The sequence below is a fragment of the Cnephaeus nilssonii genome (genome assembly GCF_951640355.1).
Source record: "Cnephaeus nilssonii genome assembly, chromosome: 2".
NCBI classification, from domain to species: domain Eukaryota; kingdom Metazoa; phylum Chordata; class Mammalia; order Chiroptera; family Vespertilionidae; genus Cnephaeus; species Cnephaeus nilssonii.
Window position 1 is genome coordinate 42,516,513 of NC_137073.1, and position 25,986 is coordinate 42,542,498.

The following is a 25,986-nucleotide window of genomic DNA, read 5'->3' on the forward strand; positions in this document are numbered from 1 at the left end:
AACTCATTTCAGTTGTCTTCACAAGGATTAAAAAAACTGGACGTGGAAGTAAGGGAAGACTGAATTCACCTTTCCCTGGTACAAAGACTCATCTAAGGTTAAAATGGATCATTCATCAAACTCAACCCAATAATTCAATTCTTGTGTACAGTATGTGGATTTCACTTCAAAGTGGAGAGTAAAGGAGAGGACTAATGTTGTTGCCAGAGGCACGTTAAAGTAAGCTTATCTTTTTGAGACAATTTCTAGCTGTGACCCAAAGCTCTATGCTATGAAATATCAATGAAAAGAAAGGTCAGAAATTGTGTCCACCTGCCCCTGAGGCACCCCCACCACTGAGGCTCCTGCTGCTGCAGCAGCCCTAGCCTAGGGAAGCAGAGCAGGACTGGGGGGAGTGGGATGAGGATATGGGATTTGGTCTCTTTGACTAATCACCAAAAAGCAACTTGCTCAGACAGCTTTATTTCTGAAACAAGGAAATAAAGCCTTACTTCTCTTTAAAAAAATCAACAACAACAAAAACAGTGACCTTGGAGGTTTTGAGAAGAAAAGTCACATGACTCTTTCAGAAACCGAAACCTTCTCATCACAAACTCTGAGCGCCCCATTTGGCTGGGAGGACATGAGAGGCCCACAGGCAGCAGAACTGTGTGACCCAGGACAGGTCACAGCCAGCTCTTAGCAGAGGGGCATGGAGAGGACCCCCGGAGCAGCCGTGATTCTGAGTTCAGTAGCCGACAGGATTAAGCAGGGCTCAGAGGTCAGCTGGTCCAGTCCTTACCAATGCATGGCTCTTCCTCAGTATTCCCAACAAGCATCCTATCTGCACCTTGAAGCCTAGAGTGATTGGAAGACTTCCTCTTGTTGATCAGCTGACCTAACTTGGCCATCCTTCAGGCCATCTCCTTATGGATGCCAAGAATGCTGGCTGCTCCATAGCAGGTCAGATAAAGAAAACTAAATGAATAGGGTTAATTATGTGCATAATTGAAAGTTAATTATGTGCATAATTATGAGCATATGAAAGTGCTTACTATCGGCAGGCACTTTATAAATGTACTCAGTGAATAATTTTGGCAACAATGAAAGAGATTAGGAATGGGAGGCTCAGCCAGGTTAAATCTCACCCAAACTCACACACAATTAAGTGGAATTCATTTCTTGGTCCAGGAGACCCCAAAACCACACTTTGTCTGCCCCACAGGATGTCAAGTTCTAATGTGGCTGGAAGAGTTTAGGACATAGAGACAAGAACAGAGCGAGCAGCCCATGTAGGAGAAGGCAGAATCTCCCGAAAGCATTACTTCCAAGTAGCAATACTTACGGATATGTCATCACTGAAGTCAATTTCATCCAAATCAAGGTATTCAGGGGCTTCCATTATTCTTCTTTGCACATTTTGAGTCGGGTCAAATACTCATAAATTCCTGGACAAGACAGAAAAGAAAGGCAAAAAGGTGAATTGTTTTCCAAACAAAAATCGTGTCTATATTTAAACAAACAAAATGAAAAAGGTAATTGGTGCCAGCGCTGCCTTTGAGTGCATTTCCTTTGTTCGAATGTCCCCAAGCTGGCTTTCCAGAAACGTCCAGTGCGGCTCCTCCTGGCCCCCGGCGTGGCTCCTCAGGGGGTACCTGTGGTCCTCCACTTCACTTCATTTGCTCCTTCCTGCCTCTCCACCCCCCAGTACTAGCTCAGGTCTAACTCATCCCCTGTGGTCCGTATTAGGACCGAGCCAGCACATACGACGCCTTGGCTGAAAGTAGGACTTCGGGAACGGGGTGCCCTGACATCTTAGGACAGCCATATTCCAGTGTCTGTGTGGGTACATCCCTGGGTGCACATCCCTGCCTGGCAAAGCAATGCACACTGGATCTCCACAGCAATAACCCAAGTACGAGACAGACACCGACGGATCAACAGTAACGATACTTCAGAATTTGTAGCACAACCTCCAGTTCATTCCTCAAAAAAACATTTTAAAAGAGGCTCTAATGACAGACTGAAATCACAGAGTTATGACTGCGCTGCCCCTGCTTCTCGCAGCCCTGCCTGCTGGTGCCAGAGTGGCCGAGGCAGGCGCCAGAGTGGCCGCAGCCAGCACTTGCCTCGGGGCTGCCTGTGGCAATTCCTTACATCTGTCAGGAAGATGCATCACCTCCCAGTTCATTTTCTCATCACTTATCATCGTCAGCATTGGCGGTGGCAGTGGCACCTACAGACGTCAAGACAGAAATATAGACCTCCCGGCAGCGCCTTGGTGTGCAGTCATCTCCCCAGAGCAACTCTCAGACGGCGAAGCAGATCCCCCTTCCCGCAACCTGTCTTCCTGACTATAAAAATGGCCTTATGTACTCAGACTGGAGGAGTAATTTGTTTCCTCCTCTAATCAGGGGGTATCTTGCAGAGGAGTAAGGAATACGTCACTGGAAAGTGAAAATAAATCTAGGCCAATGAAAATGAGCTCATCAATATAAGATCAAGAATGTAAAAATACCTGTTTTAAAAAAACTCTTACTCTGAAGGCATTGCTTTTTCATTGTACGTTTTTAAGAAGCTATACAAAGAGGAGAATGACAATAAAGGAAAAATTGACTGCTTGCCATCCCACACCTCAAACCCATCACTTGAGTTTTAGTGTTTCCTCTCCTTCCCTTCTCACATGAATGTACCATTTTTTTATTTTTAAAATTATGGCAGATGCAGAATTGGTCTAAGAAAGGATTAGGAATCCTACTACCATGTTCAAATGAGATTATCCATTTAAAATAAACATTGAAAGTTCTTCTGAAATCACAATAAGGTTTAAAATAAAAACCAATATGTATTTATAAATATATATATATATATCCAGAAATTTTATTATTTCTAGAAATCTAAAAGTAGGTCTTAAACATATTGCTTGTTACAAAAAAATATACCACTTTTCCTCTTAATCCTCACGAAGCTTTTCAGAGAAAAACACATACACTCGTACTTGCAAATTACTCAAAATAATGTTCACTTCCAGTCTGCTGGATTCTGAGACAATCCAGGTTCTTTGGATTCCATCTTGTCAGTAACAGACTTCCTTCCAATCCAATTTCTCTGCACTAAGTCTGTTCTCCACAATGAACTGCTGAATTACAGACTATTCTCATGGCTTTGTGAACACAAAGATGAAGCTGGGTGTAGGATGGGATGCAGACAAACAAAATATCACTAGAAACATGGAAACACAGGGAGATGAAGCAGAGAAACACTCCTCAAAGCGGGGACTGAGTGAGTCTTTACTTACATGGTAACACAAAACGAAACGCAAAATGCAAATGAACAAGTAATCAGTGAGCCCCTGTTTGAGTCGTTCTGACAATATAAAAAGCAACATACACTCAAAGTGTAGCCATTCTCATGGGACATATCCAGTGGATAATATAAATCACTAGAGACCTGGTGCATGAAATTCGTGCAGGGGGGCGGGGGTGGTCCCTCAGCCTGTCCTGTGCCCTCCCACAAGCCGGGACCCATCGGGTAGGGTTCCTAGGCCTGGTCAGCGATCAGGAGCTATCAGGGCTCCCCCCCACCCCTGCTGCTGGCAGCTGGCCCCGCCCCCGCCACTGCCACTGCTTGCCATCTGTATGGCACTAACCCCCCTACCCCGCCACCGGTACCTCCCTCTGTTGGCAACAGGCGTTGGATGCGATTGCTTGGCTGGCCTGGGCTCCCCTCTGTGGGCCGATCGATCATGGAGTCCCCAGATTGACCGCCCTGCAGAGGGAGGCCCCGCCCACCTGGCCGGGGCTCTGCAATCGATTGCCACGCAGAGGGTGGCCTGGGCCTCCCTCTTTGGGGCGATTGATCGCAGAGCCCCCCATCAATTGTCCTGCAGAGGGTGGCCTCTGCGGGGCGATCGTGGGGTGAGAGTGGGGTCCCCTGACCAATCGCGTCGCACCCGCCTTGGCTGGCCTGGTGCCAGGGCGTGTCATAGCATGGTCATCCAGAAGGTCATTCTGCTGTTCGGCCATTCAGTCGATTTGCATATTACGCTTTTATTATTATAGATGATTTTAAAGCAGAACATCTTTACATTTGGACTTGGAGGATGACAGTGAGACTCTTTCTTCTGTAGTCCAGAACACAAGAGTTACAGTCCATTGCTGGAAGCCCTGGCCACTGTTCATATTTATCTCAGTGGGTGCGATGATCCAACCTCAAAATAAAGGGTCCTAGCATCCAGGACCCTCCTTTACTTCCTAATGGGCCTCCATGTGCAATGCAGCCATCTTGTTTAAGATGCCTTATTCTACAGCCCAGTTCCTTTGGTCATTTTTTTTTAATCATTACTGTTGAAAGTATTACACTTGTCCCCTTTTGTCCCCCACTGACCCTTTCCACCCCACTTCCTCGCCCCACCCAGGCCTTCCTCACACTATTGTCTGTACCCAGGGGTTATGCATATTATGCATATAAATTCTCTGAGATTCACCAGTCTTGTTCCATGCTTCCATGTCTCTGGATCTAGTCTGGTTTTAAAGCTTCTCTCTTGCAAGGTGCCACTTTGAAAGTATTACATCCTCATTTGTAATGTGCAAAAATCCCTGTGGTTCACCAATCCCAGCCACATTCCCAACATTAATCGCTTCTTTTCAGTTGAGGGTGAGTCCACAGTTGTCCCATGGTCATTGCCTCCTCCTTCCTCGTCTGCCCGTCCACTGAGCACCTGGCACCCTTGGTACTCCAGTGAGGAATTAAGGACATGATAGGAAGGGATGAATGCGGTCAGGTTAGAGCAGCGGCTGCAAATAATCCAACCTGATAAGGACACTGAGCGAGGCCGTGGGCGCGTTTTTCATCCTGCTCGGCTGGCACCATTCCACCCTGCACACCAGCCCCAGGAAACCAGCAAGGCCCTTTTCTGACCAAGGACGCACGGGCTCTGATGGAGTGCACAGCTACAGAGGGCACACACCCGAGGCCCGTGAGCCGAGTCTGGCCCACAGATGTGATGTGTTTGGCCCTAACAGCGTTTTAAAAATAATCAGATCAGTTGCCAACATGTAGACCTTGGGTGATTTCACATTGAATTCTGGACTTCTGGCTTCACTTAAAAAATATCTGAAGCTGTGGCAGCACAGGTCTGCATTCCGCATGACGGGAGTTGGCGTCCGCGGAGCTGCAGCTGCCCTACCTGGCCAGGAGGCCGCTCCCCAGTCCACCAGCCCCTCCCATCTGCTTTCCTCATGGACAGGCCCTGCCTGGCCTTGGGGGCATTTGAGTGTAGGACCTTGCAAAGAAATTCAGTGTTAAACAATACGCACCCCCCTCCTCCTACTTTTTTTCTTATTGCTGCCTCCTGCCAGTATTGTTTACTTCATTTGTATTTTAAGATTGTTTTAAATTCTTATACCACAATAGCAATAAAATAAAATTTCTTACAAATTAACTACCAGCATGTTACAATTTGTGCTTTTACAGGGCCTTCGTTCTATCTCACAGTATTAGAAAAAGAAAACCTTCAGGAACATAATAAAGTGTTATGAGGTGGGGGTTGTATCTCCCTCCTTTTACAACTAGAGGAAGGAAGGGATCATGCCTGTGATGGGCACTGTGGGTTTACATGGCGGCACCTCCCTGTTGCTGTGAGTAGTGCGGACGCTGTGTGCCAAGTGCAAGCCCCAAAAAAGACCGAAGTCGTCCTTCCTCTGGCCAGACCAGCAGCTTGGACGCAAGAGAACCAACCTTATTCAAGGCCAATGAGAGTGGGTTCACGCCTATGTGAAAATATTTTCAGCCACCCCAGAAAGGGCAGTGCAGCTTAAAACCCTTTACATGAGATTTTATTACTCTGCATCATAGTTGGCCTTAGGCTGCGTGGGATCCCAGGACCCAGTCATTTATGAATTTGTGCTGCACCCCACCCTCTCAGTCCCGGCCCTACAAGCTGCAGTCTGTCCGCCCAGGTTCCCTGAGGTCCCTGGGGCTTTCTTTTGTATTGCTACCCCTACCACCCAACAGACCTTTCACGAGGTCTACCTGCCTTCAGTACCCATGAGTCCATTTCAGCTCAGCTTTTAATTGCTCTTCACTGATGCTGGCAATTTTCAATTTTGTCATTCAATTAGGCAGGCATGCTGTGTGTTTACCATTTTCATAGGGGGTACAGGTGAAGACGGAGATTGGGCAGGGGATGAGACCAGAAAAAAAAGTAAAGGAAATATTTTCCAATGTTTCAGCTCTACCAATTTGGGTAGGAAAGTTTGTGGGGATGTAAAGACACAGGGCTAGGCGGTGGGACCTGCATATTGTGCAGAATCTGCTGGTGACACATTGCCCCCTTCTTTTGATGTGCCCAAAACACTGGGAGAAACTTTACTCCAAACTGATGCTTGGCTGGAGAAAACAAAGAACAAAATAAGCAGCATCAACTATACTCAATGTCTGCAGGGTTTTTCCTACTCCGCTGAGTTTTGATAAACTGCCAAGAACAGAAGTCCCTCCAGTGCCTGTTAAAGTTTGTGGGAGGGGCTCCTTAGCCCTAATGGGTCTATCAACACCATGTCACCTTCTCATGAGTGGCCTCAATGATGGCCCAAAAGCTTCCTTTAAGGGAAGATTCAATTTGGGAAAGAGCTCAAAGCAACTATGAGACCTACTGGATAATAAAAATCAGACAAGCAATTTAAAAAATAGCCTCCCCCTCTACTAGTCTGATATTCAGGTGATATTTTAAAAATTGTTTTGGTTGTGACTTGAAAATTGACTCTGAAAATAATTCCAAACGGAGACGTCCAAAAATCTGTTGGGGAATGGCAGCATCACTTGGAAAAAGCTTGGAGTGGCCAACAAAATTTCTTTGAGAAACTACACGCCTTTAACATACATGCTCTGGTGTGCTTGGCTCACATAAAAGGGGCTTACTGATTGTGACTACAGTCACATATCACATAAATGGCTCGAATGAAATTCTTCTTAGCATGAGCTGCCTCACTCCGTTTTACAAGGAGTCAGCACTGCTTCGTTCTGAAGGCTCGTGTTACACAGATTTCTCCTCTTTTGCCAGAGTCGCTGTTGCCACATTTAACCAGTAAACTAGGAGGCCCAGCAATTAAAAGTAAGTTAAGGCTTGTCAAAATAAATGAGCAAAGTACATTCGGTGATGAGGTAACCTCAACTGATTTGTACTGCAACGTCTCTCTTTACTCTCTAATTCGCCAATGCTTGGGAAAACAGAGTAGTTCCCTATTCCCCTACACACACACACACACACAGCCAAATTTTTATTGGGATGAATTTTCAGTTTGAAAGCCTGCACATAAGATACCGGACTTTCTTTAATATAGCAAGAGCTTTTTTTTAAAAAAAAAATCACAAACTAAGTACTGGAATACTTGGGTGGAAAAAAGTGTAATATATGAAATGTTGTCCCCAGTTGGCTCAGTAGCTTGGCTGGCAAGGAAGCGACTCATTCCAAGTGTTGGATTCAGTTTCTTTCACTCTCTGATTTAACAGTGGCCAGAAGCATGGCAGTGGCTAAATGTCTAGTCCTGAAGCAGAAAAATGATAGAGGCAAGAAACTTCTACTGGAAAGAGGCAACTAAAGGAGAGCCAAGAAGCACACAGGGGGACCCAGACGGAAAGCACAAGCTGGTCAGGTTTCACCCACTTCTTCACGTACGGAATATTCCTGCGTGCACACGCTGGAGGAGATGTACACTACTCTCCACACCCGTGCGGGGCATACAGCACAAGGGAGACAGACAAGAAAACAAGCCATTACAATACAATGCAGTCCTTGCTTAGACAAATAAATGCACAGCAGTCTGAGGCACCTAACCTAGACCTTGGCAATGAGGGAAGTCTGCCTAGTAGATGTGAAATCTAAGCTGAAAGCTGGAGGATGAGGGTGTGGATGGAGAGGGAGTTGCAGGGGCAGAAGGAAGTGTTCCAGATAGTAGTGATGTTAGGACAAAGGTCTCAGGGTCTGGGCGGTTCTTACTAAACGCTAGTCTTAAAATGCAGCACAGTATTTTGCAGAGGCAGCTGTAACCTGATGAGCTTGACCAGAACCCAACCTGGTAAGTTTAGCCACTGCCAAGAAGAAATCAACATGTAATTAACCAAATAGTGTACATAAGCAATGGCTAAGCCTCCCTTCAGGGAGACGGAGCTTTCTTGCTGCAAGTAAATAAAACTACCTAATGACAACCACGTCTCGTTCTTGACTAGAGCACTCCAAGCAGTGAATCCCTTGAGTTTGGTAATGGTTACAGCATGCGCAAAGGCCTAGAGGTGAGAATTCTGAAATAGAATTTCCAGAAAGATGAGTAACACTGATTTAGCCTCTATTGCTCTTTTTATCTACAAAAAGGGGGACTTGAATTGTGAGGGCCAAGCTGGGGTGAGAAGCAGGGATGGTTGGGGGGGCATTTCCAAAACCAGAGTGTAAACACAGCACATCTTCTTGGAATATCAAATTTTCTGACAAGTTTGGAGAAAATACAAGTGCACGTTTGCTATCAAAAAGGAGACTTCAATGGAATGTATTGAGCCTGAACCATCTCCTGGAGAAGCAGTATTATATTTTCTGTTTGAACACCCATAAAAACATTCACGAAGCAAAACTTTGCACCAGGGTCTGGATCTGGGTGCTTTTATATATAATCTCTTATTTATGTTTCACAAAGACCCTGGGACACACATACCTTTATAATGTCTTTCGTGGGAACAAGGAAACCAAGGTTCAGAGAGTTTCTATAATTGCCTCACAGACACACAGCCAGGAATTCTCATGTTAAATTTGCTTTTCTCCATTATTTCAGCATGCAAAACTGCAATGGTAAAGTAATGCCTTACCTTTGTTAAACATTTTTTAAAATCACCTTCACTATATTTTTAATTTGACTTTATTACAACTCTGTATTGCCTTTTGCAATCATATTCTAACTATGTTCCAGATGGCAAAGCTCAGAAATGTTTGGCCAAGGTTGTGCACTACCAAGTAGGGGCAACATCAGCTCAGACAATCCATGCCCAATAACAAGTCCAGAGCTCTTCTGATTCACCGCCCCCGCCCAGATTTCTCTGAAACGTGGGCATGTCTTTAAATCATATAGGTCAGAATTCCATAGACATCCTCAGCCCTGGATTGTATTGCTTTTGGTGTTTACCAACTGTAATTCCAAATGAATTGCTCTTTCCTCTCTCTGGCAGAGACTAAATAAAAATGGTAGGAGTGATCATCATCATGAGAGAAACATGTATAGACCTCTATGTCCCTAACTTACTTTGCTCACAGATATCACTGAACTAGTCTTTGGAACATTACTAGTATATTCCATAGCCAAATCATTTAACACTTAAATATCATCATAAGAGAAAATCTGATTATGACCATCTTTCCTTGTATTTTATTTTAAAAGGCAAATAAGATAGTATTGTACTGGAAAACCCATTCTAGATGTCAGGACTGCTCCGACAAATCCCTATAGCGGTTGGCCTTTTTGTAGTTTGCAGCCCTAGCTTGTAGTTTAAAATACTTGCAAATGATTTGGGGGGTCATTTAATTATTTCTAAAATCTCAATACAGAGCATGAACCAACTTATACTAGATGTTCAGAGCTTGAAAAGACCTTATCTATTTTTAATTTATCGTTATTGTTGAAAGTAATACATTTTAAGCCTAGAGATAGAGATACTTTTAAATTTGTGTGTGCGTGAGATTAATAGTGGGTTTAATATTTAAAATTATTTTTGGAAAGGAGGAAAAATATCCATGCTTGCATAGCTGCACAAGAGAAGTAAAAAGAATGTACAACAGAAAAATATTTTATAAACATACACATAAACGCAAGATAAAATATATCGTGTTCAGTTCTAGATGCCACTTCTTAAGAAGGCCATCGGTAAATTGGAATGTCCTAAGACAGAGTAAGGAAGTTAAGATAGGCTGTGTTTGGAAAACTATCTCATGTAGCACAGCTAAGGAAACATCTGACTTGCAGAGACAAAAGCACTCTTCTTGTGCTCTAAGGATCTAAAGAGCCATCAGGTAAAAGGAGAATTTGCCTTCAAGGATAGACCTTAGAAGAAATGTCAGGGATGCCAAACTCAGCAAAGACTTCCCATTAATGACACCTGGAATGGGCTGATGTGGGGTAGCAGCTTTATGAGATCACAATCACCCCACTAAGAACCCATTCATATAGAGGTCTGGAGGGATCCTTAGAGGGAGGAAAAACAGGATCACGCATTGGGAAGGAGGAATAGGTTACCTTCTAACTCAGAGATTCTGTGTGGTCTGAGATGGCAGTAGAAACACCCCTGAAGCAAAACCAGGACCTCAGGACAGTCTTGACCCACTTCAACCCCTCTCCAGGGTGCTACAGTGACACTCTCTGCTGAACTTCCCTTATCCTATGTCAGTGGTCGGCAAACTGCGGCTCGCGAGCAACATGTGGCTCTTTGGCCCCTTGAGTGTGGCTCTTACACAAAATACCACGTGCAGGTGCGCACGTACAGTGCTATTGAAACTTGGTGGCCCGTGCGCAGAAGTCGGTTTTCGGCTCTCAAAAGAAATTTCAATCGTTGTACTGTTGATATTTGGCTCTGTTGACTAATGAGTTTGCCGACCACTGTCTTACACCATCAGCCATCCTGATCCCACCAGGAATGTGAATAAAATATGGAGGTTTAAGGGAGGGGAGGGAGGAGAAGGAGTGGAAGAAGGAGAGAGAAAATACTTTTAAAAAGAAAACTGAAATGTTCATTCAATGAGAATATGATTTACTCTCTGTTGTAGATGAAACTTATTGATTCCACAAGGACAAAACTATGACCTAATGCGGTCCAAACAAAAAGAAAGTATCTGGGAAGAAAAAGGAAACATTTCTAGCACTAGGAAGTTGAGCCTGGGCTTAAGCCAACTGTGTCTTGCACAGGCTTCTGGAAAGGAACTATGGAATAATTTGGGAACTGGATCCCGTACACAGTCATGTACAGGAAACTATCCAAATCCAAGTTCCAAATTTTTGGCACACCTGAAGTGGTCATGCTTTACTCCTGATTTTGCAAAGATTGCTTGATTTCTACAGTGGATTTGTTTGGCAATTATTATTGAGAATGTATGGAGTACAGATGACAATCTTGATTCCCATTTTAGAGCTGAGTAGACATAACAGCAAAATGCATGGGGAGCTTTAAAGACTACCCAGATCAAGAGTCAGTTGTCCTGGCTTCACTCTCCTGGCTTCACTCTTATACCTCTCAGTGTTTGCGAGGACTAAACTTCTGGGCAACACCAGACCAGTGGTGCTCAAAGTTCAGCGTGCATGAGAATCATCCCAAATGCTTATTAAAACAGATTGCTGGGTCCAACTCCAAGCGTTTCTGATTCAGTAGATCTGGGTTGGAGCCTGAGAATGTACATTTCTAACAAGTTTCCAGGTGATGTTGGTTCTGCTGGTCCCAGAACCACATTTGAGAACTGCTATCTAAGATCAATGACTTGTCCCAGCCCGGGCTACATCTGCACTTAATTAAAAGATGGTGACCTCTTCCCCACAACCCCCACCTCCACAGATGGTAACTTCATTACGCAGGATCCATGCCTAGTGCCCTTCTGATTAAACTGCCTCAGTGGACTTCACTAAGCATTTCCCATGAAGACCACCCAGAAACCTCAGAAGGTCTCAAATTTGTGTGTTTGTGTGTGTGTGTGCACGGGCTTAATTCCCAGTACTATACAAGGGACAGACGTTGGAGTAAAAACCCTACAAAATTTGGGCCTGGGTTACTTTAAAATTTCCTTTCTCCATAGTACTTCATGGCAGCAAATATTTTCTAAGTTTCTCCTGTTAATGAGATCCAGGTTTATAATTTTATATGCAGCCTTTTTAGAGGAAGAATCTCAATGTAGGGATATCCATTCATCAGAACTACAATATAACAGATCTCATGTCTACTAATAAAGGAGGAAAATAGAAAAATGCAAGAATCTAATAACAATTAGCTTAAAATTCAATGATTACACACACAGCATGTACGCATCATAAGATATTTAAAATAGGCATTGAGTCTAGAGCAGTCCAAATGCATATATTAGCTGTGAAAAATAAAATCCTGCCCATGTATTTTCAAATATAATTATAACTAGAAGCCTGATGCACAAAATTCGTGCATGGGTAGGGTCCCTAGGCCTGGCCGGCGATCAGGGCTGATCTGTGGGGCGACCGGTGGGGCAATTGCGGGCCCCTGCTGACACCCACCTTGGCTGGCCTGGGGCCTATGGGCTGAGGGCAGCTCCTGCATTGAGCATCTGCCCCCTGGTGGTCAGTGTGCATCATAGCAACCAGTCGTTAGACCAGTCGTTCAGCAGTTTGGTCGATTTGCATATTAGGTTTTATTATATAGGATGTGTTTATTTTTATTGAATCCAAATCCAGAAATAAGATTGTTAAGATTTTATCAATTCTTTCAATTAAAATGTTCCAATTTAATAACCAAAAGAGGAAATAAACTCCCTATAAAATAAAGGTCCCTTTTTTCTGAAGAAGAGTAGTTTGATATTTAGGTGATTAAGCAAGCATAGTGGGCTAAATGTCTGTAATAACAATACTGGCACATCTATGCATACACAGAAATTGTCATTTAGCAAACACTAATTCTTTAATCCAATGCTTTTATCTAGCCCCAATTTACTAAAGACATTTAAAGGAAGGAAAATGAACAAAATACACTTCTATTTTGTATGAGGTACTATGATTAACAGCACAAAAACTGCACACTGCATACTTAAGTAATGCATTTCCAATGTGGCAAAGCGTTTCAAGAAAAACATAAGAGGAAAACACAAGGTCATTGTTGAGTATCTGTAGGAATTCAGCTAGGAAGTGGGACCCACAGTTTGATTATGCCATTTTTAACACAATACCTTGCACAGAGTAAACATTTAATAATATTGTTTACATTGAGTTCATATCCAGACTGTGATCACTGAGTCATTGTATACGTTCTACTGAACAATCTTAGTGTTGTCCTGAACAACAAATGCTGTGATGACTATCTGTGTTCACATATCTTCTTCTTGCACAAGTTCCCTCAGAGCCTATTTTTGGGGGAGGAGTCAATCTCCTTCCAGCTCCCCCTTTCAGAAATGGTCTATTGATGTGAGCCATGGAAACTTCAGCTGCACTTTCCAATGATGGGGTTCATTTCCCACAGATTAAAACCGAGTTTTTTAATTAGCATATGGAGAAAGAATAACATTTGCAGGCTGTGGTGTAGGCTTTTCCTCTTTAGCAGCACAGAAAGACACCAACTTCACTTTGTAATTCACCAACATAAGCAGGAAAGGACTGAAAGTAGAGAAGCCTGAAGAGAGGGCTGTGAAAACAGCTGGATAAAAGACACAGGCTGCCAAGTCTTTTAAGAAACAGATGAAGATAAAGTGAGAAATCCAAAGTGGAGCAATCAGCCACATTAATAAAATACTGAACTTGGCCCCTCTAAGAATTTCTGAGTCATCCTCTCCAATCCACACGTTGCCATATGTCATCTTCTTTCTTTCCGAAAGGAGACATGACACCCAGAAACAGACAAAGGCTAAAATGGCTAAAGGAAGCATATGGATCAGAACTACAAATACTTTCCCATAGTAAAACTCTACCTGCCTGCTTCCACAGTCAGTTAGGCAACCCAGGTAAATTCTGTTAGAGGACCAGGGGTATGGACCATTCCCTGCATTCGAGTGTCCTGATTTTCCAGTATAAATTAACACTGGGATGTACACAGCCACACCAGCCATCCAAAGCGCAGCAACCACCCTCAAGGAATGCTTCTGACAGTCCAGGTTTGGAGCCTCCCTCAAGCGGAGGACAGTTGGGTGAAGCTTCTGGAGGTAGAGCAACACAAAGTGTAACATGAGCCAGATGGCCAGGGAGGTCATCAGGGCTGCCGTGAAGTGCAGAACCTTGCAGCCAGCTGAATCCAACATGAAACCAAAGGAATAAACAGTTTTCATGACGTTCACCACTAAGTTTTTCATGAGTTGGACAAATATAAGACTGAAAATCAGAAAAAAAGGATGTTTGCAAATGCCCAGTGATGCATTTCCTGGTAGAATAAAATAAACACACGTTTTCAACAAAGCTCACGAGGATGAGGGTGGCACAAGCGATGATCTCGAGCATGACTACAGATGGCTTCATGGCAACTGGCAAATCGGTCACCTCAAAGGTCTTCTCTTCAGTTTAAGCCACTAGGCATTCCAATAACTTGTAAGAGGTCTTTAGTGAGAAGAACTGCGTTTTTTTAATCCACTGAATGTTGACAAAATCATCAAATGGTGTCACCCTAACAGTTCAAAGATGGTCTGTCAGAGATTGCTCCAGTGATGAGCTGCTGAAAACAGAACAGCTTTCCAAGAGGATTCTGTTTTATCAGCTCTGGGGACTTAACTGTGTTGAGAAAGTTTTAGGTATCATCACTTAATTAAAAGTTCTCAGAAATGTATTTATAACACTGTAATGCAATTTCCTAGATGAGTGTCATAGGGTTTTCAACAACCATGAGGGAGAGAATAAATTTGTGACAGCGAAGGAAAGGTGGTCAGTGGCTAAAGTGACCCTTTTCACTCATGGAAAAAAACTAAAGTGTGTGTGTCCGAATAACAATGAAGATTTCCAAATAACCAAAAAATTGCAAATTACCAATGACAGTAATAACATGATAGAGATTTAACAAGTACAGTAGTTTTCTAGTTTCTCTACCATTTTTGGAGAGTATGAATACTCTTACCTGTTCTGGTGATCTCAAGCAATTGTGACTGTTACAAAAATGACGATAGAAACTACTTGGGAAGGCAGTAGAGGAGAAACAAAGGGAGGAAGAAAGGAAGAGAGTGATTAAGGAGATTCTTCCCTCCCCCAAGGGCACAAGAGGCTAGGAAAAGATTTCTGTCCTTAGTATGATTGGAGAGTACAGACCAAAGACAGAAAAATGGTATTAAAACACGTTGCTCAAGTAATCTGACATTAACTCATTTTTTGTATGAATTCTCTTGGCCAAGTATGTCTTTTTTTAAAAAATATATATATTTTATTGATTTTTTTTACAGAGAGGAAGGGAGAGGGACAGAGAGCTAGAAACATGGATGAGAGAGAAACATCGATCAGCTGCCTCCCGCACACCCCCCACTGGGGATGTGCCCACAACCAAGGTACATGCCCTTGACCGGAATCGAACCCGGGACCCTTCAGTCCGCAGGCCGATGCTCTATTCACTGAGCCAAACCGGTCAGGGCCAAGCATGTCTTAATGATCCATTCTGGGGACAAGCTACTTTCCCTCTATTTATAACTTCTGCTGTCAATCATCCTATCCTATACTGTCACAACACATGCTTCAGTCCACCCAGTGGTGTACTGGAGCCAGCTTGCACCGACTTGAGCAATTGTGCACACCTCTTTCCAACTCTGCAGTTAGTAACTTCATGTTAGGAGCTTGAAATTGGGTGTGCTTGGAATATTTACACCATGGAAATGAGCAAATGCTACAAATCAGGGCTTTTCAGGGAAAGGACAGTTGTTTTACTAGGACAACATTGGCCTAAAAAAAATTAGAGTTATAAAATATTAGCTGGTATTTTATCTACATAAGGGTAAGATCAGTATTTGGCACGCACCAACCCTTTCACTAAGGGCATGTGTAAGAGGTTTATGGCAGTGTTAGCAGCCAAAAAAGCTGGGCCCCACAATTCCACTGGGGAGGATGAGCCTGGGGGGCTAACACTTCCTATTAAACCGTTGATCTTTCATTGGCTACTAAGACAGGAAATCATTTCAGAGACCTGACACCACATTTTTCTTTCAGAAAAAAATATTCATTACCTTGGTGTCAACTGTAGTCAGTCAAATGGCTAAGTTTCTAATGATAATGATGATAACAACAATAAGATAGTAATAGTAATAAGACAATAATAATGCTCATATTGGCTATCATTTAACACCAATTTGAGCCAGACACTATGTTGATGTTTGGCTTTATAAAGTTAACCTCACATAATCCTTAATATCATTTTCATTTCACTGACGAAGAAACAGAAAACCAGAGAGGATAAGTAAATTGCTAAAGGTACTGAGTAATGGACACAGGAATCAAAACCAGGTATGACTGATTCCCAAACCACCAGTTCTTCATCACAGCTTCTCCACATACACTGTCAGATGGTGGATTTTCTGCTGACTAGTCTTGATCTTCCCCTAATGACTTACAATTTGTACTCTCAACATACAGAGGCCATAATAAACTTTTGAGAAGTGAGTCCTTAGGTTTATAATATACAAGTCATGCATGTTTTTGGATAGCAATTAGTCATCTCCCTCCTCCTCCAATGATAGTAACACACACAATGGGTCTTGGAGAGATCTTTAAACATTCTGCCACACCAGTTCAAGATGCCTTATTTGAAACAGAAAAAGACTGTTTTCAGGACCCCCCTTCCTGCCCCCATAGGCAGAATGAACTAAGAAATTGTCTTTGGGATGCTATTTCTCAAATATGCCCAAACAATTTATGGCAAGTAATACTGACTTCTCAGGGCTAAAAGGGTTAAAACAAATGTTTTGTAAACCCTCCCCCCAAAAAGGCTTACATAAACATTCATTTTTCAAAGGATCAGCAAACATATAATATGTTCCTTTGCATTAGGGCAAAAGTATAAAATATATGTTATTTTTTTCCCCTATAGGGTTCAGAAATAGCATACATTAAAATGTAAGGGAAGTAAAAATAATTTTCATGAATACTGGCTTGATTGATGGATAATACTTTTGTTAACTATGGCAAAGGAGGGCTACAGAGTTATCTTTGTAAGACTGCATCAGTTGGTTGTCTGCTGAGAATCTATCTTGTGCTCAGCAAGACACTGGACTCTAAGAATGATACACAGGAGTGGAAGCCATTGTCCCTGCCTTCAAGAGGCACATAGTCTAGTTGTAAGAACACAGTGATGTATAATGCATGTGTTATTTATGTCACTTATTATAAGGTATATTTAAATAGTTATTTATTAAAATTAATAAGTAATGAATAATATGGTATAATAAATTGTCTGGTCGTGAGTACAAAAATAAAACATTCAGACAAGAAAGGGACTCATATGGGTGTGACTATTTTTAGTCTTTAGTTCACAGGAAAGGAAACTGAAGCTCAGAGAAGTTAAACCACTTGCCCTAACCAGCGGGAAGAGATGGCATTGAACTCTGCAGACCTCTGGCTTTCACCGGCTCTCTTGAAACAGAAAGGGGCAGGGAAAAGCAAAGCTGACTGAACTGTGAAGCAGAGGTGCCAAGAAACCTGTGCAACCGCTGAGCCCCTGACAGCGGAAAGCCGTTTCTCAGCAGGGCCCCGCGCCCGAGGGCCCAGGAGGCAATGCTGCATCCTCCACCGAGGAAGTCAATGGTCATGTGTACGCTTCAAGGAGGAAGGAAAAAAATCTTCCTTGGGACACTGAACATAGGCTCTGCCAATCCAACTTCACTGAGGTCATTTGAGAACTGAGGAGTTCAAAGGTTCTCCACAGCTTCCATTTACTTTGGCATAAGATTTAACAGAAAAAGAACTAAGGGAGAACATATATGGCCCAGGCTGTTTTCCAAATGGCAAACTGCTGAAGTTATTTAGAATTTGCTTTAAGTCCCAATCACATGTAAAGTGGTTCAGATGTAAATGCTTTCCGCGTGGCTTAAGGCGATCCAGGCCCCCTCAAACGCACATGTGCTGTTCTTATAGGAAGGCTGCGGATTCAAAATCTTAAAGTTCTTTGGGTTCCTCCTGATTAGAGGCTGCTGTTACTTCATGCAACGCTGGGTTGGCGGAGGAGAAATAAAGCACACGGCTTCCTTTGGGCATCAGGTTCTCACAGTAGCGCAAAGATAAACAAACTTTGCAGCCCGTGGGAAGGGCATTTCCGCCTTTAAATTGAGTATGTAATATAAGTAAATGTCTTTTAAGAAGAGATGCCTGAAACTTGATTCTGAATCTATAGAAGGGCACTCATTTATTTTAATGAAGATCAGTATAGAGCATCTGGGGGAGGGTGTGCCTTCTTGAGAGCAGGCTGGTCTGACCAAGCTGGATGATTTCTAAGAATGTCTCACACAAAGATGCTGCTTAAAATTATCTGATGTGTTCCCTGGCCAGGAGCAAACTGGTATTTTTATATAGAACAAAATGGAGGGAATCCCAAATCTTTTATCTTGTAATCAATGGCTGCCTGAAGTTATTTTCAATTCTCTCTAAGGCAGTGATTTCGTGACCAGCCAGGGTAGGACTGAAAACCCCTAGTCCAAATTAGAAGTGAGTGAAGAGGAATGCCAGGCTGGCTGGGGCCCCAGCAGTTAAATGGTAACTGCCTTTTAGATCTACTAGTGTTGCTAATTATATTAGTGTGCTCAGTGCTGGGAAATGTGCATGCGAGCTCCAGGCCACTCCGGTGGGGGGAGCTACGACTGATTAAGCCTGGCACTGAGCTGGACCCTTCACACACATTCTCTCCTGAAACCCGCACAGTAGCCTAGGAGGTATTACTGGTTTCACTACGGCCGAGTCACTTGCCCAGTGGGTTCCAGTTGGTACATGATTGAAACAGGAGTCTCACCCGGTTTGTGTGGCCCCCAAGAGCAGTGGGTTGGCAGGGCCTTGAGTAGGAATGGGGAGAAACACTATATCCAAACACTGGCAGTAACTGGGTAGCAGAGAAGAATGAGGGAATTTGAGAATCAAGCCTTAAAGCCTCCAAGTATATGGAGCCCCGTACGAGCGAGGTAAGGAAGAGCCTCCACGTAGAGAAGCTCTGAGAGTAAAATCTGGTAAGCCTCTAAGTCAGAACACAGGAGGATGGGAGGGGAGAAGCTTCCAGAAGAAGAGGGGTGGCTTTATGGTGCACAGGGAAACCACTGAGCTCTTCCCACACCAAAGGTGCCAGAGCAGAGACTCCCAATGTCTGAGGCTGAAAGGCCTGGTGAACCAGGAAGCCACGTGGAGGCGGCAGTGCCTATACGGACACTCTCTAGGCCAAATTATGAGAGTGACAAAGTCTGCCCTTAGGAATCTGAAGCCAGGAGACCTGAGGTTAAATCATATGTGGACTGTGAAAGGTTTGTTGAGTCGTATCTGCTCTGACCTCGGGTTCCCTACAGACAATGACATATATACTACTAGAGTCATATATGTGCAAGTATATACAAGTGTGTGTATATACATATGAACACACATATACATAGACATATATGTTTATGTTTACACACACAGCTAAGAGGATGTCAAAGAGGCAAATGAAACTGTGAAGCCAGTCTGAAGATTGCAAGGTGTTATATACAATTGCTAGCTTTTGTATTTATTTCCTAAAATCACATGGACAGTCATAGAGGTGCTTTCTGCTTGTAACCAGAAGGTGCTACATGGGCTCTTTGCCAAAGGCTGAAATTCTTGAAATTCTAAACACACTGTCGGCAGCATAAGCTAGGTTACTTGGCAAGCAGCTATGGAAAATCCCCCAAACCTTCTCCAGGCCAGAGTCCATCCCTGAGCCCCTTGGTCTCTATCTCTATTCTATCCTTTAAAGATTAACCGATCTCTGGCTTTTTGCACCTGACCACAAACAACCGACAACCTACATCAACCCTACAAATAAAACCCACTGCATCTTTTCTCCCCTCTCATCCGCAGGAGGCACCTATATTCACTGTTGCCACTTTCCTGTCTCATTTTACTTCTTAACCCACCACAGTTTTGTTTCTACTTCTTTTCCTCTGAAAATGATTTAGAACAAGATTAGCTCCTACCACTAAGTCCAATAGCACCTGGTGCTGTCTCACATTCTTTCTCTTTTTATTTTAAGGCTCAGTTATTTTTTTTCCTCCCTATAGATCAAAAGTCTTGGTCCAGTTCTTTTCTCACTCAGCCACTGACGCCTATATGTGCAGATCTCCATCTGCTCCTGGACATTTCCACCTGGATATCCATCGGCTGCCCAGCTCAGACTTAACCTCACTTGGCCACACCATCATTCTCCACTCAGCTAAGGTCACAGACTTGGGTATTATCCCTGGCCCCTTTTTCCCTCCACTGCAAATTCAATCATTCTGTCACTTAATCATTCTGTCACTTAAATTTTTAGCCTTTCATCCTTCCTACCATTTTCTTATTATAGCTTCTTTTTTTTTTTGCTAGAATTAATTTGAGAAGGAAAAGACTAAAGGCATAGAAATTAATACATTTTTGCTTCTTCAAAAATGCTCAGTCTATACAACTCTCCAAGTGACTTAAAACGCAAAAATGGCCTTGTCACTTTGCTACTGAAAACGCTCCAGTGTCTTCCCACTGCCTACAGGACAGTTGGCCAGTTCCTCCACCAGTTACATAGAGCCAAGCATGCTGGGTGCCTGCCTACTGTTCAGCTCCTACCAATCTCTGACTCACACTGGAAACTTTATTTATACGGATGGAGATTCTGTGTATAGCCCATGCTGTTCTTTGTCCTGGGGTTCTGGCTTATGCTGATATCTTTGTGTATATCCTTCTTTTCTCATTATGACCCCAAGCCACCCAAACCCCCACCATTGCCTTTCCATTTGCCAATGAATGGTGCAATCATTTGCCTATTCGCTCAAGCAACTATATTTCCTAAGCTCCTTTGACAGCTGACTGACTACCTGATAGGTCTAGCCAAGGGCAGGCTGGGGTGAAAGATTAGAGGGCAGGGAGAAGGTAAGTCTCTCTCCATCTCCCTCTCCATCCCCTCTCTCATTTTCATTCTTTTTCCCTCTCCCTCTCTCTCCAACACTCTCTTGTCCTGTCACAGGCAGTATGTCCCATATGCTATCACTCCTATAAGGCAACATCACTGGCATCATTCTCCATTGTTCTGGAAGGCCCTAACTTGCAGGTGATTACAGACCTCTTTCCTTTGTCCTTTCAGCCTGAGGGATTGGTCCTAAGGAAGCATTCATAGCTACACCTGATTATCTACCTGCCTCTTCTTCTGTGCAAATTACATTCAATATACTTACCATAACAATATCATTATCACCAAGAGTAAACCCCAAGGTAAACTATGAACTTTGGATGATTGAAATGTGTCAATGTAGGTTCATCAACTCTAACAAATATTCCACTCTGATGGGGGAGGCTGATACTAGGAGGGACTATGCATGTGTGGAAGCAGGAAGAATACAGGAAATCTCTTTACTTTCCTCTCAAATTTACTGTGAACCTAAAACTTCTCTTAAAAAGTAGTCTTTTAAAAATTCTATTTAGCACAATCTTGTAAGTTTACAATTTAAGAAAAATTAGATCTAGAAGGGCCTAGTGACTTCCTAAAGGCCACACAGCTTTCTAATGGCAGAGTTGGGGAGAGGACACAGGTCTACTGAGTTGTTCTGCCTGCCACATTTTTCAAATTTATTGGAAAATAAACAATAGTAACAAAAACAAATGAAATAAAATTAATTTAAAAAGATTTAATTTTTGACATTAAAAATATTTAATTTTTTACTTGACATCCAGTTGGCAGCCGATACATTCATACCAAAGTCCAAATGACTTCATGAGTGAGACAGTCAGAACATAGGTGTCCGTGTTCATCACAAGCAGGCAAATGACATGGTGGTACAAATTAATACATCTGCTTGAATTCAATTATTTAGAATATGCTTCAAAAGTTTCACATCTATGTCAAATGTCTGGACAATAAGAAGTTGAAGATACATGTTTATTTTTTCAGATGCATTATATAGGATATGTGGCTTTAAGAAACTTTTCAGCTTCAAACTAATTTAAATCTATCAAAATACGTTTTTAAACTCCTCACCAGTTTCTAGTACTAGTCTAGGTGCTATGGAAAATAATGATTTTTGTGTTTGTTTGTTTTCTTCCTTTTCCCCTCTATACCCAAGTGATGTTGGATCCTCAATTTAAACACTTGCGTTTACCTCTAGCTCCACCCTCATTTTCCCTTTTCCTGGCTGAACTCTTCCAGGTGAGCCAACACATGAGAGCCAATATCAACCACCAGAACCCTGCTTACACAGGGTCTCAGGAGAAGGAGCTCTGTCATGTCCAGAGCAAGACGCTTGCAAGAAGCAATGCCAACTGGTAGAATAGGCAAGACAACATGTGACTACTTGAACTGTTGGCATTAAATGCAACCAACTCAGTGAAAAAGCAATAGAAACTAGATGTTTTAAACACAGATTCTTTCCCTCTTGACCACATGTTTTGTCTGGGACTCAAACCCTTATCACACTTTTCAAACTCCATCCCCCCAGGCAGAGCAAGTTGGAGCGGGTATTGTGCACTGTTTAATTTATTTGAATGTGCTTGTTATCATTATATTACTATCAAGGCAGGGGGGCCATGCCAAGGCCATTGAGTATGGTTCACGCTCAGTCCAGCCTCAGCTGGACCTCTGGCCTTCATTTGTTAAACTCCAATTGAGTTCTTGGCTTACGTCATGCTTATTATCTAGTGAAATACAGAAATGTAGACATTCTCCAGTTTCTTTCCCCTCCATTTAATCTGATCTGCACTTGGTAACCAGTACACATTCCTATGAGTTCTCTGACTTCAAACATCCATTTCTACTGATAAGCCCTAAATTCTCCTTTTTAATCCACTACAATTCACTTCAAACCAATTCTGTAGATCCTCTGCATATCTCTGATTTTCCACCATTATTCATTCCATTTGCTCCATTTCTGGGGTCAGAAAACACCCAAATTTCTGAATTTCCAACACGCCCACTGTGGTGATCCATACTGGTAATCTTGGTACCTCAGCAGGCAAAAACGAGATTCATCTCACTCTTACCAGATATCTACTCCCTCACCCAATGTTCACAGACATTTAAGTGATGGAGACCTAGTGTCCTCATCTGTAAAATGGACACTTTAAAGGTATTATGAAGCTTCAATGAGATCACATAGGCAAGGTCCTTGGAGTAGTGTTCAATAGATACTAGCTGTTCCTGTTTTTATTATCATTCTCCTATTAGATCAAGGACAATATCTCAAATGTAAAATCATTCAGTGCACAGGGTCAATGATGATCAGGAAACAGGACTCCACATGTGAAATTCAAAACATCAACACATATTATCTTCCATCTTCAGTTGTTCCAAACTGCACCCATCCTCCAGTAGTGGAAAATTACAAGGGTCATACTTTTAAAATCCTTGCTAGTTAAAAGATGATTGTGCTGATTCAGGGCTGAGGAAGCATGAAAGATGCTTTCCCCCTTTCCTATGTCTGGCCTGTCATTAGGAACTGATTATGTGGATGCAGAAGATCAAATGATACTGATGTAAAAAGCTGTTCTGGCAAAGCCAGGGGACAGCATGAGCAAACATGCTGAAAAGGATCATGCCGGGGATGTGTGGGTCATGACACAGCTCTTCAGCAGGGGATGGCAATAATTCTACTCAGGGAGGCCTGGTTATCCAACTTCCCACAGTTTTAAGGTCATATATGGATGTAGAAGTCTTCATAACGTGAAAATATTCATGAATTGGCTATTTAAAAATACCCTTCCCCCTAAAATACCTCCCCCTCCCTGCTTATATGTAGCATCTTTCATTAAATCAACATTTTTGGAAGTTAGTCCCACACTGCTTGTGGGAGGTTTCAAAACCTCTTTGATGCAACACAAATACAATGTAAGTGGACTGGAAGCGAAATCACAAAGTTCACAAAAAAGAGGCAAGATTCATGCAGAAATAGTGATGTTGAGTAACTTCTGGAAATACACATCAAGTCATTGGAAAAGTTAGAGTGGTTAGTAATTTCAGAAACACATCAACAAGGGTGGTAGTGTAATAGATGTTTCACAAGAGAATGATTTGACTATCAAAAGATAAAGAGAGGCTTTGGGTAAGTTGATTAAGCCCATGGACATTTTTGGGGGGGTCAAAAATGACCATAATTATGTACCACAATGCCAAACACAAAATGATGTTGTGTAATATGAATGTATAATTTTGTTGAAAGAAATGACTGTCGATTCATTCTAAAGCTCTGATGTAAATCTCATTAAATATAGGCATAAATGGTCTCATTTTCATAACTTCAGTTTAAATTTTCAAGACAAATTCCAAATGAAGTTTGTTTGTTTGTTTTACTGTTTACTATGAGAATATGTGGCAGTTTGTAGTGACTTCACTTTTTAAATTAAGGTTACTGGGGTGCCATTGGTTAATAAAATTATATAGGTTTCAAGTGCACATTTCTATGATACATCATCTGTATATTATATTGTCTGTTCACCACCCAAGGTCTAATCTATTTGTCACCATATATTTGACCCCTTTTTCCTTTCACTACCCCCACCCCCTTCCCTCTAGTAACCACCATACTTTTGTCTGTGTCTATGAGTTTTTGTGTTTATGCGATCTTTTATTCCTCTCCTGATTATTCTCTGATAATGAGGACCTCTGGTTCATATAATCACACTTTGTTTTCAAGGAGTACACTTGGAGACATTACAAAATAAAACTTAAATGCTAACTGAATGTAGTCCAAAACAAGAGTTCTCTTCTCTTAGTAGAGTTCCAGCTAATGAATTTCATGAAACTAAAGAGACAGTACTGCTTTTTGAGCCACTACCAATGCCAGGCATTTTCCAAGTTCAGAAACTTACAACAACTCTGCAAAGTTGATATAGTTATCCCTATTTTAGAGATAAGAAAACTGAGTCATGGGTTAAGTACTAATCTTTAGTTCACAGATCAAGTAATGGGTGGAGAAAGGATTACAATCCATACCAAATAAGAGCCTAAGATCATTCCACCTGATGTGGGGGAAACAATATACCTGGTGCTGGATGTTGGAGTTGGTGGAAACCAGTAGTTTTCAGTTTCAACTGCTGATACAACCCTATTCAGTACCAGTCTCCACAAGAAAGAAACTGAAGTGTAGTTTCTGGGGCTGGTTGGGCAGCCTGTCGGGAGCGTATAAGATCCACAGCTCCAAAGGGTTTCAGTCATTCTGTCCAACCTGTGCAGCTACAGACATCTGAAGCACTTGCAAGCCCTCTTATGCATTTGCTTGTTGTGGGATATTCTTTTGAGTAGAATGGCTGGCTATGTCACTAAATATTTAGGTCTCAATGAGTCAAAAGCAATTCTGACATCACGAAGTTAAAGTCCAAGAAGAACTGTGAGAAAGTGGTTACAGGTGCTCCTGGAACAATGTTTTCCCACTTCTGCATGAAAAACTGCACCACAAGTGCAAATCATCAACCCTGATTGCACAAGGATGGTCTTCAAATTCACGAGGTTCTCCCAGCCTGCACACGCTCCACAGGCAGCCTTGCAGCATGGGATCCGCCCCTGAGAAGCTGAAGGCATTATTATTTGTGGCCAGCAACACCTGGTAGAGGCCAAGATCTTGATCTCTAAGCCTACAGATTCGTGGAATGCTTAGCACTCAGCTTTTAAAAATATGGTATGCTTTACGTTTTCCAGTAAAAATAAAATGAATATGACTTTCCGCTAATAGCTATTATATATTTCTCTCATAAAATCTTATTAAATAAAAGTATTCACTACTCATTAAGCTTTCTGGAGAAAGGGATAGTGGATTTGTATTTGTTTTATTAAAGCTAAACATCTTACGTTGTTACTCAGGGTAATAGAGCATTCTACATGCAACCTACTAAAAAGGCAAATGTTCTGACAGGTTTCTGATAGTTCAAATCTAACTTCTAGAATCTAGGCTTCAAAACACAGTTTGGTATATTATTCTGGGCTTAAATGATTTACTTCTATTCTGGGCTTAACTGGTCATTTACAAAAATGGCCAATTATTATCTTGGAAACCCTCCTCATTTGAAAATAATTTTCATATCTACTCTATGGAATGATTTCCTATCTAGACAATCGTATATTAAAAATTGCTTTTTTTTTGGGGGGGGGGGTAGAGATCAACCAAAGGACTTGCATGCATGCATATTAGCA

The 25,986-nt window shown here is 42.3% G+C and overlaps 2 protein-coding genes across 6 annotated transcripts in view; both read right to left on the bottom strand.

Moving 5' to 3' along the window:
* The window catches only part of SNCAIP (synuclein alpha interacting protein), a 137,011-nt gene that overhangs the window by 64,615 nt on the left and 46,410 nt on the right, over positions 1-25,986 (bottom strand). For all 5 annotated transcript variants that reach the window (XM_079783808.1, XM_079783809.1, XM_079783805.1 and 2 more), the window contains exon 2: positions 1,325-1,427. In XM_079783808.1, coding sequence (XP_079639934.1) covers positions 1,325-1,381 — 57 coding nt within the window. In that variant the 5' untranslated portion in view covers positions 1,382-1,427. The remainder of the gene's footprint in view (positions 1-1,324; positions 1,428-25,986) is intronic.
* Positions 13,214-14,183, bottom strand: LOC307110643 (uncharacterized protein; the record flags this gene model as incomplete). The annotated part of the gene is given in 2 exon segments (XM_079789881.1): positions 13,214-14,056; positions 14,058-14,183. Coding segments are annotated over 2 exon segments (969 nt in total).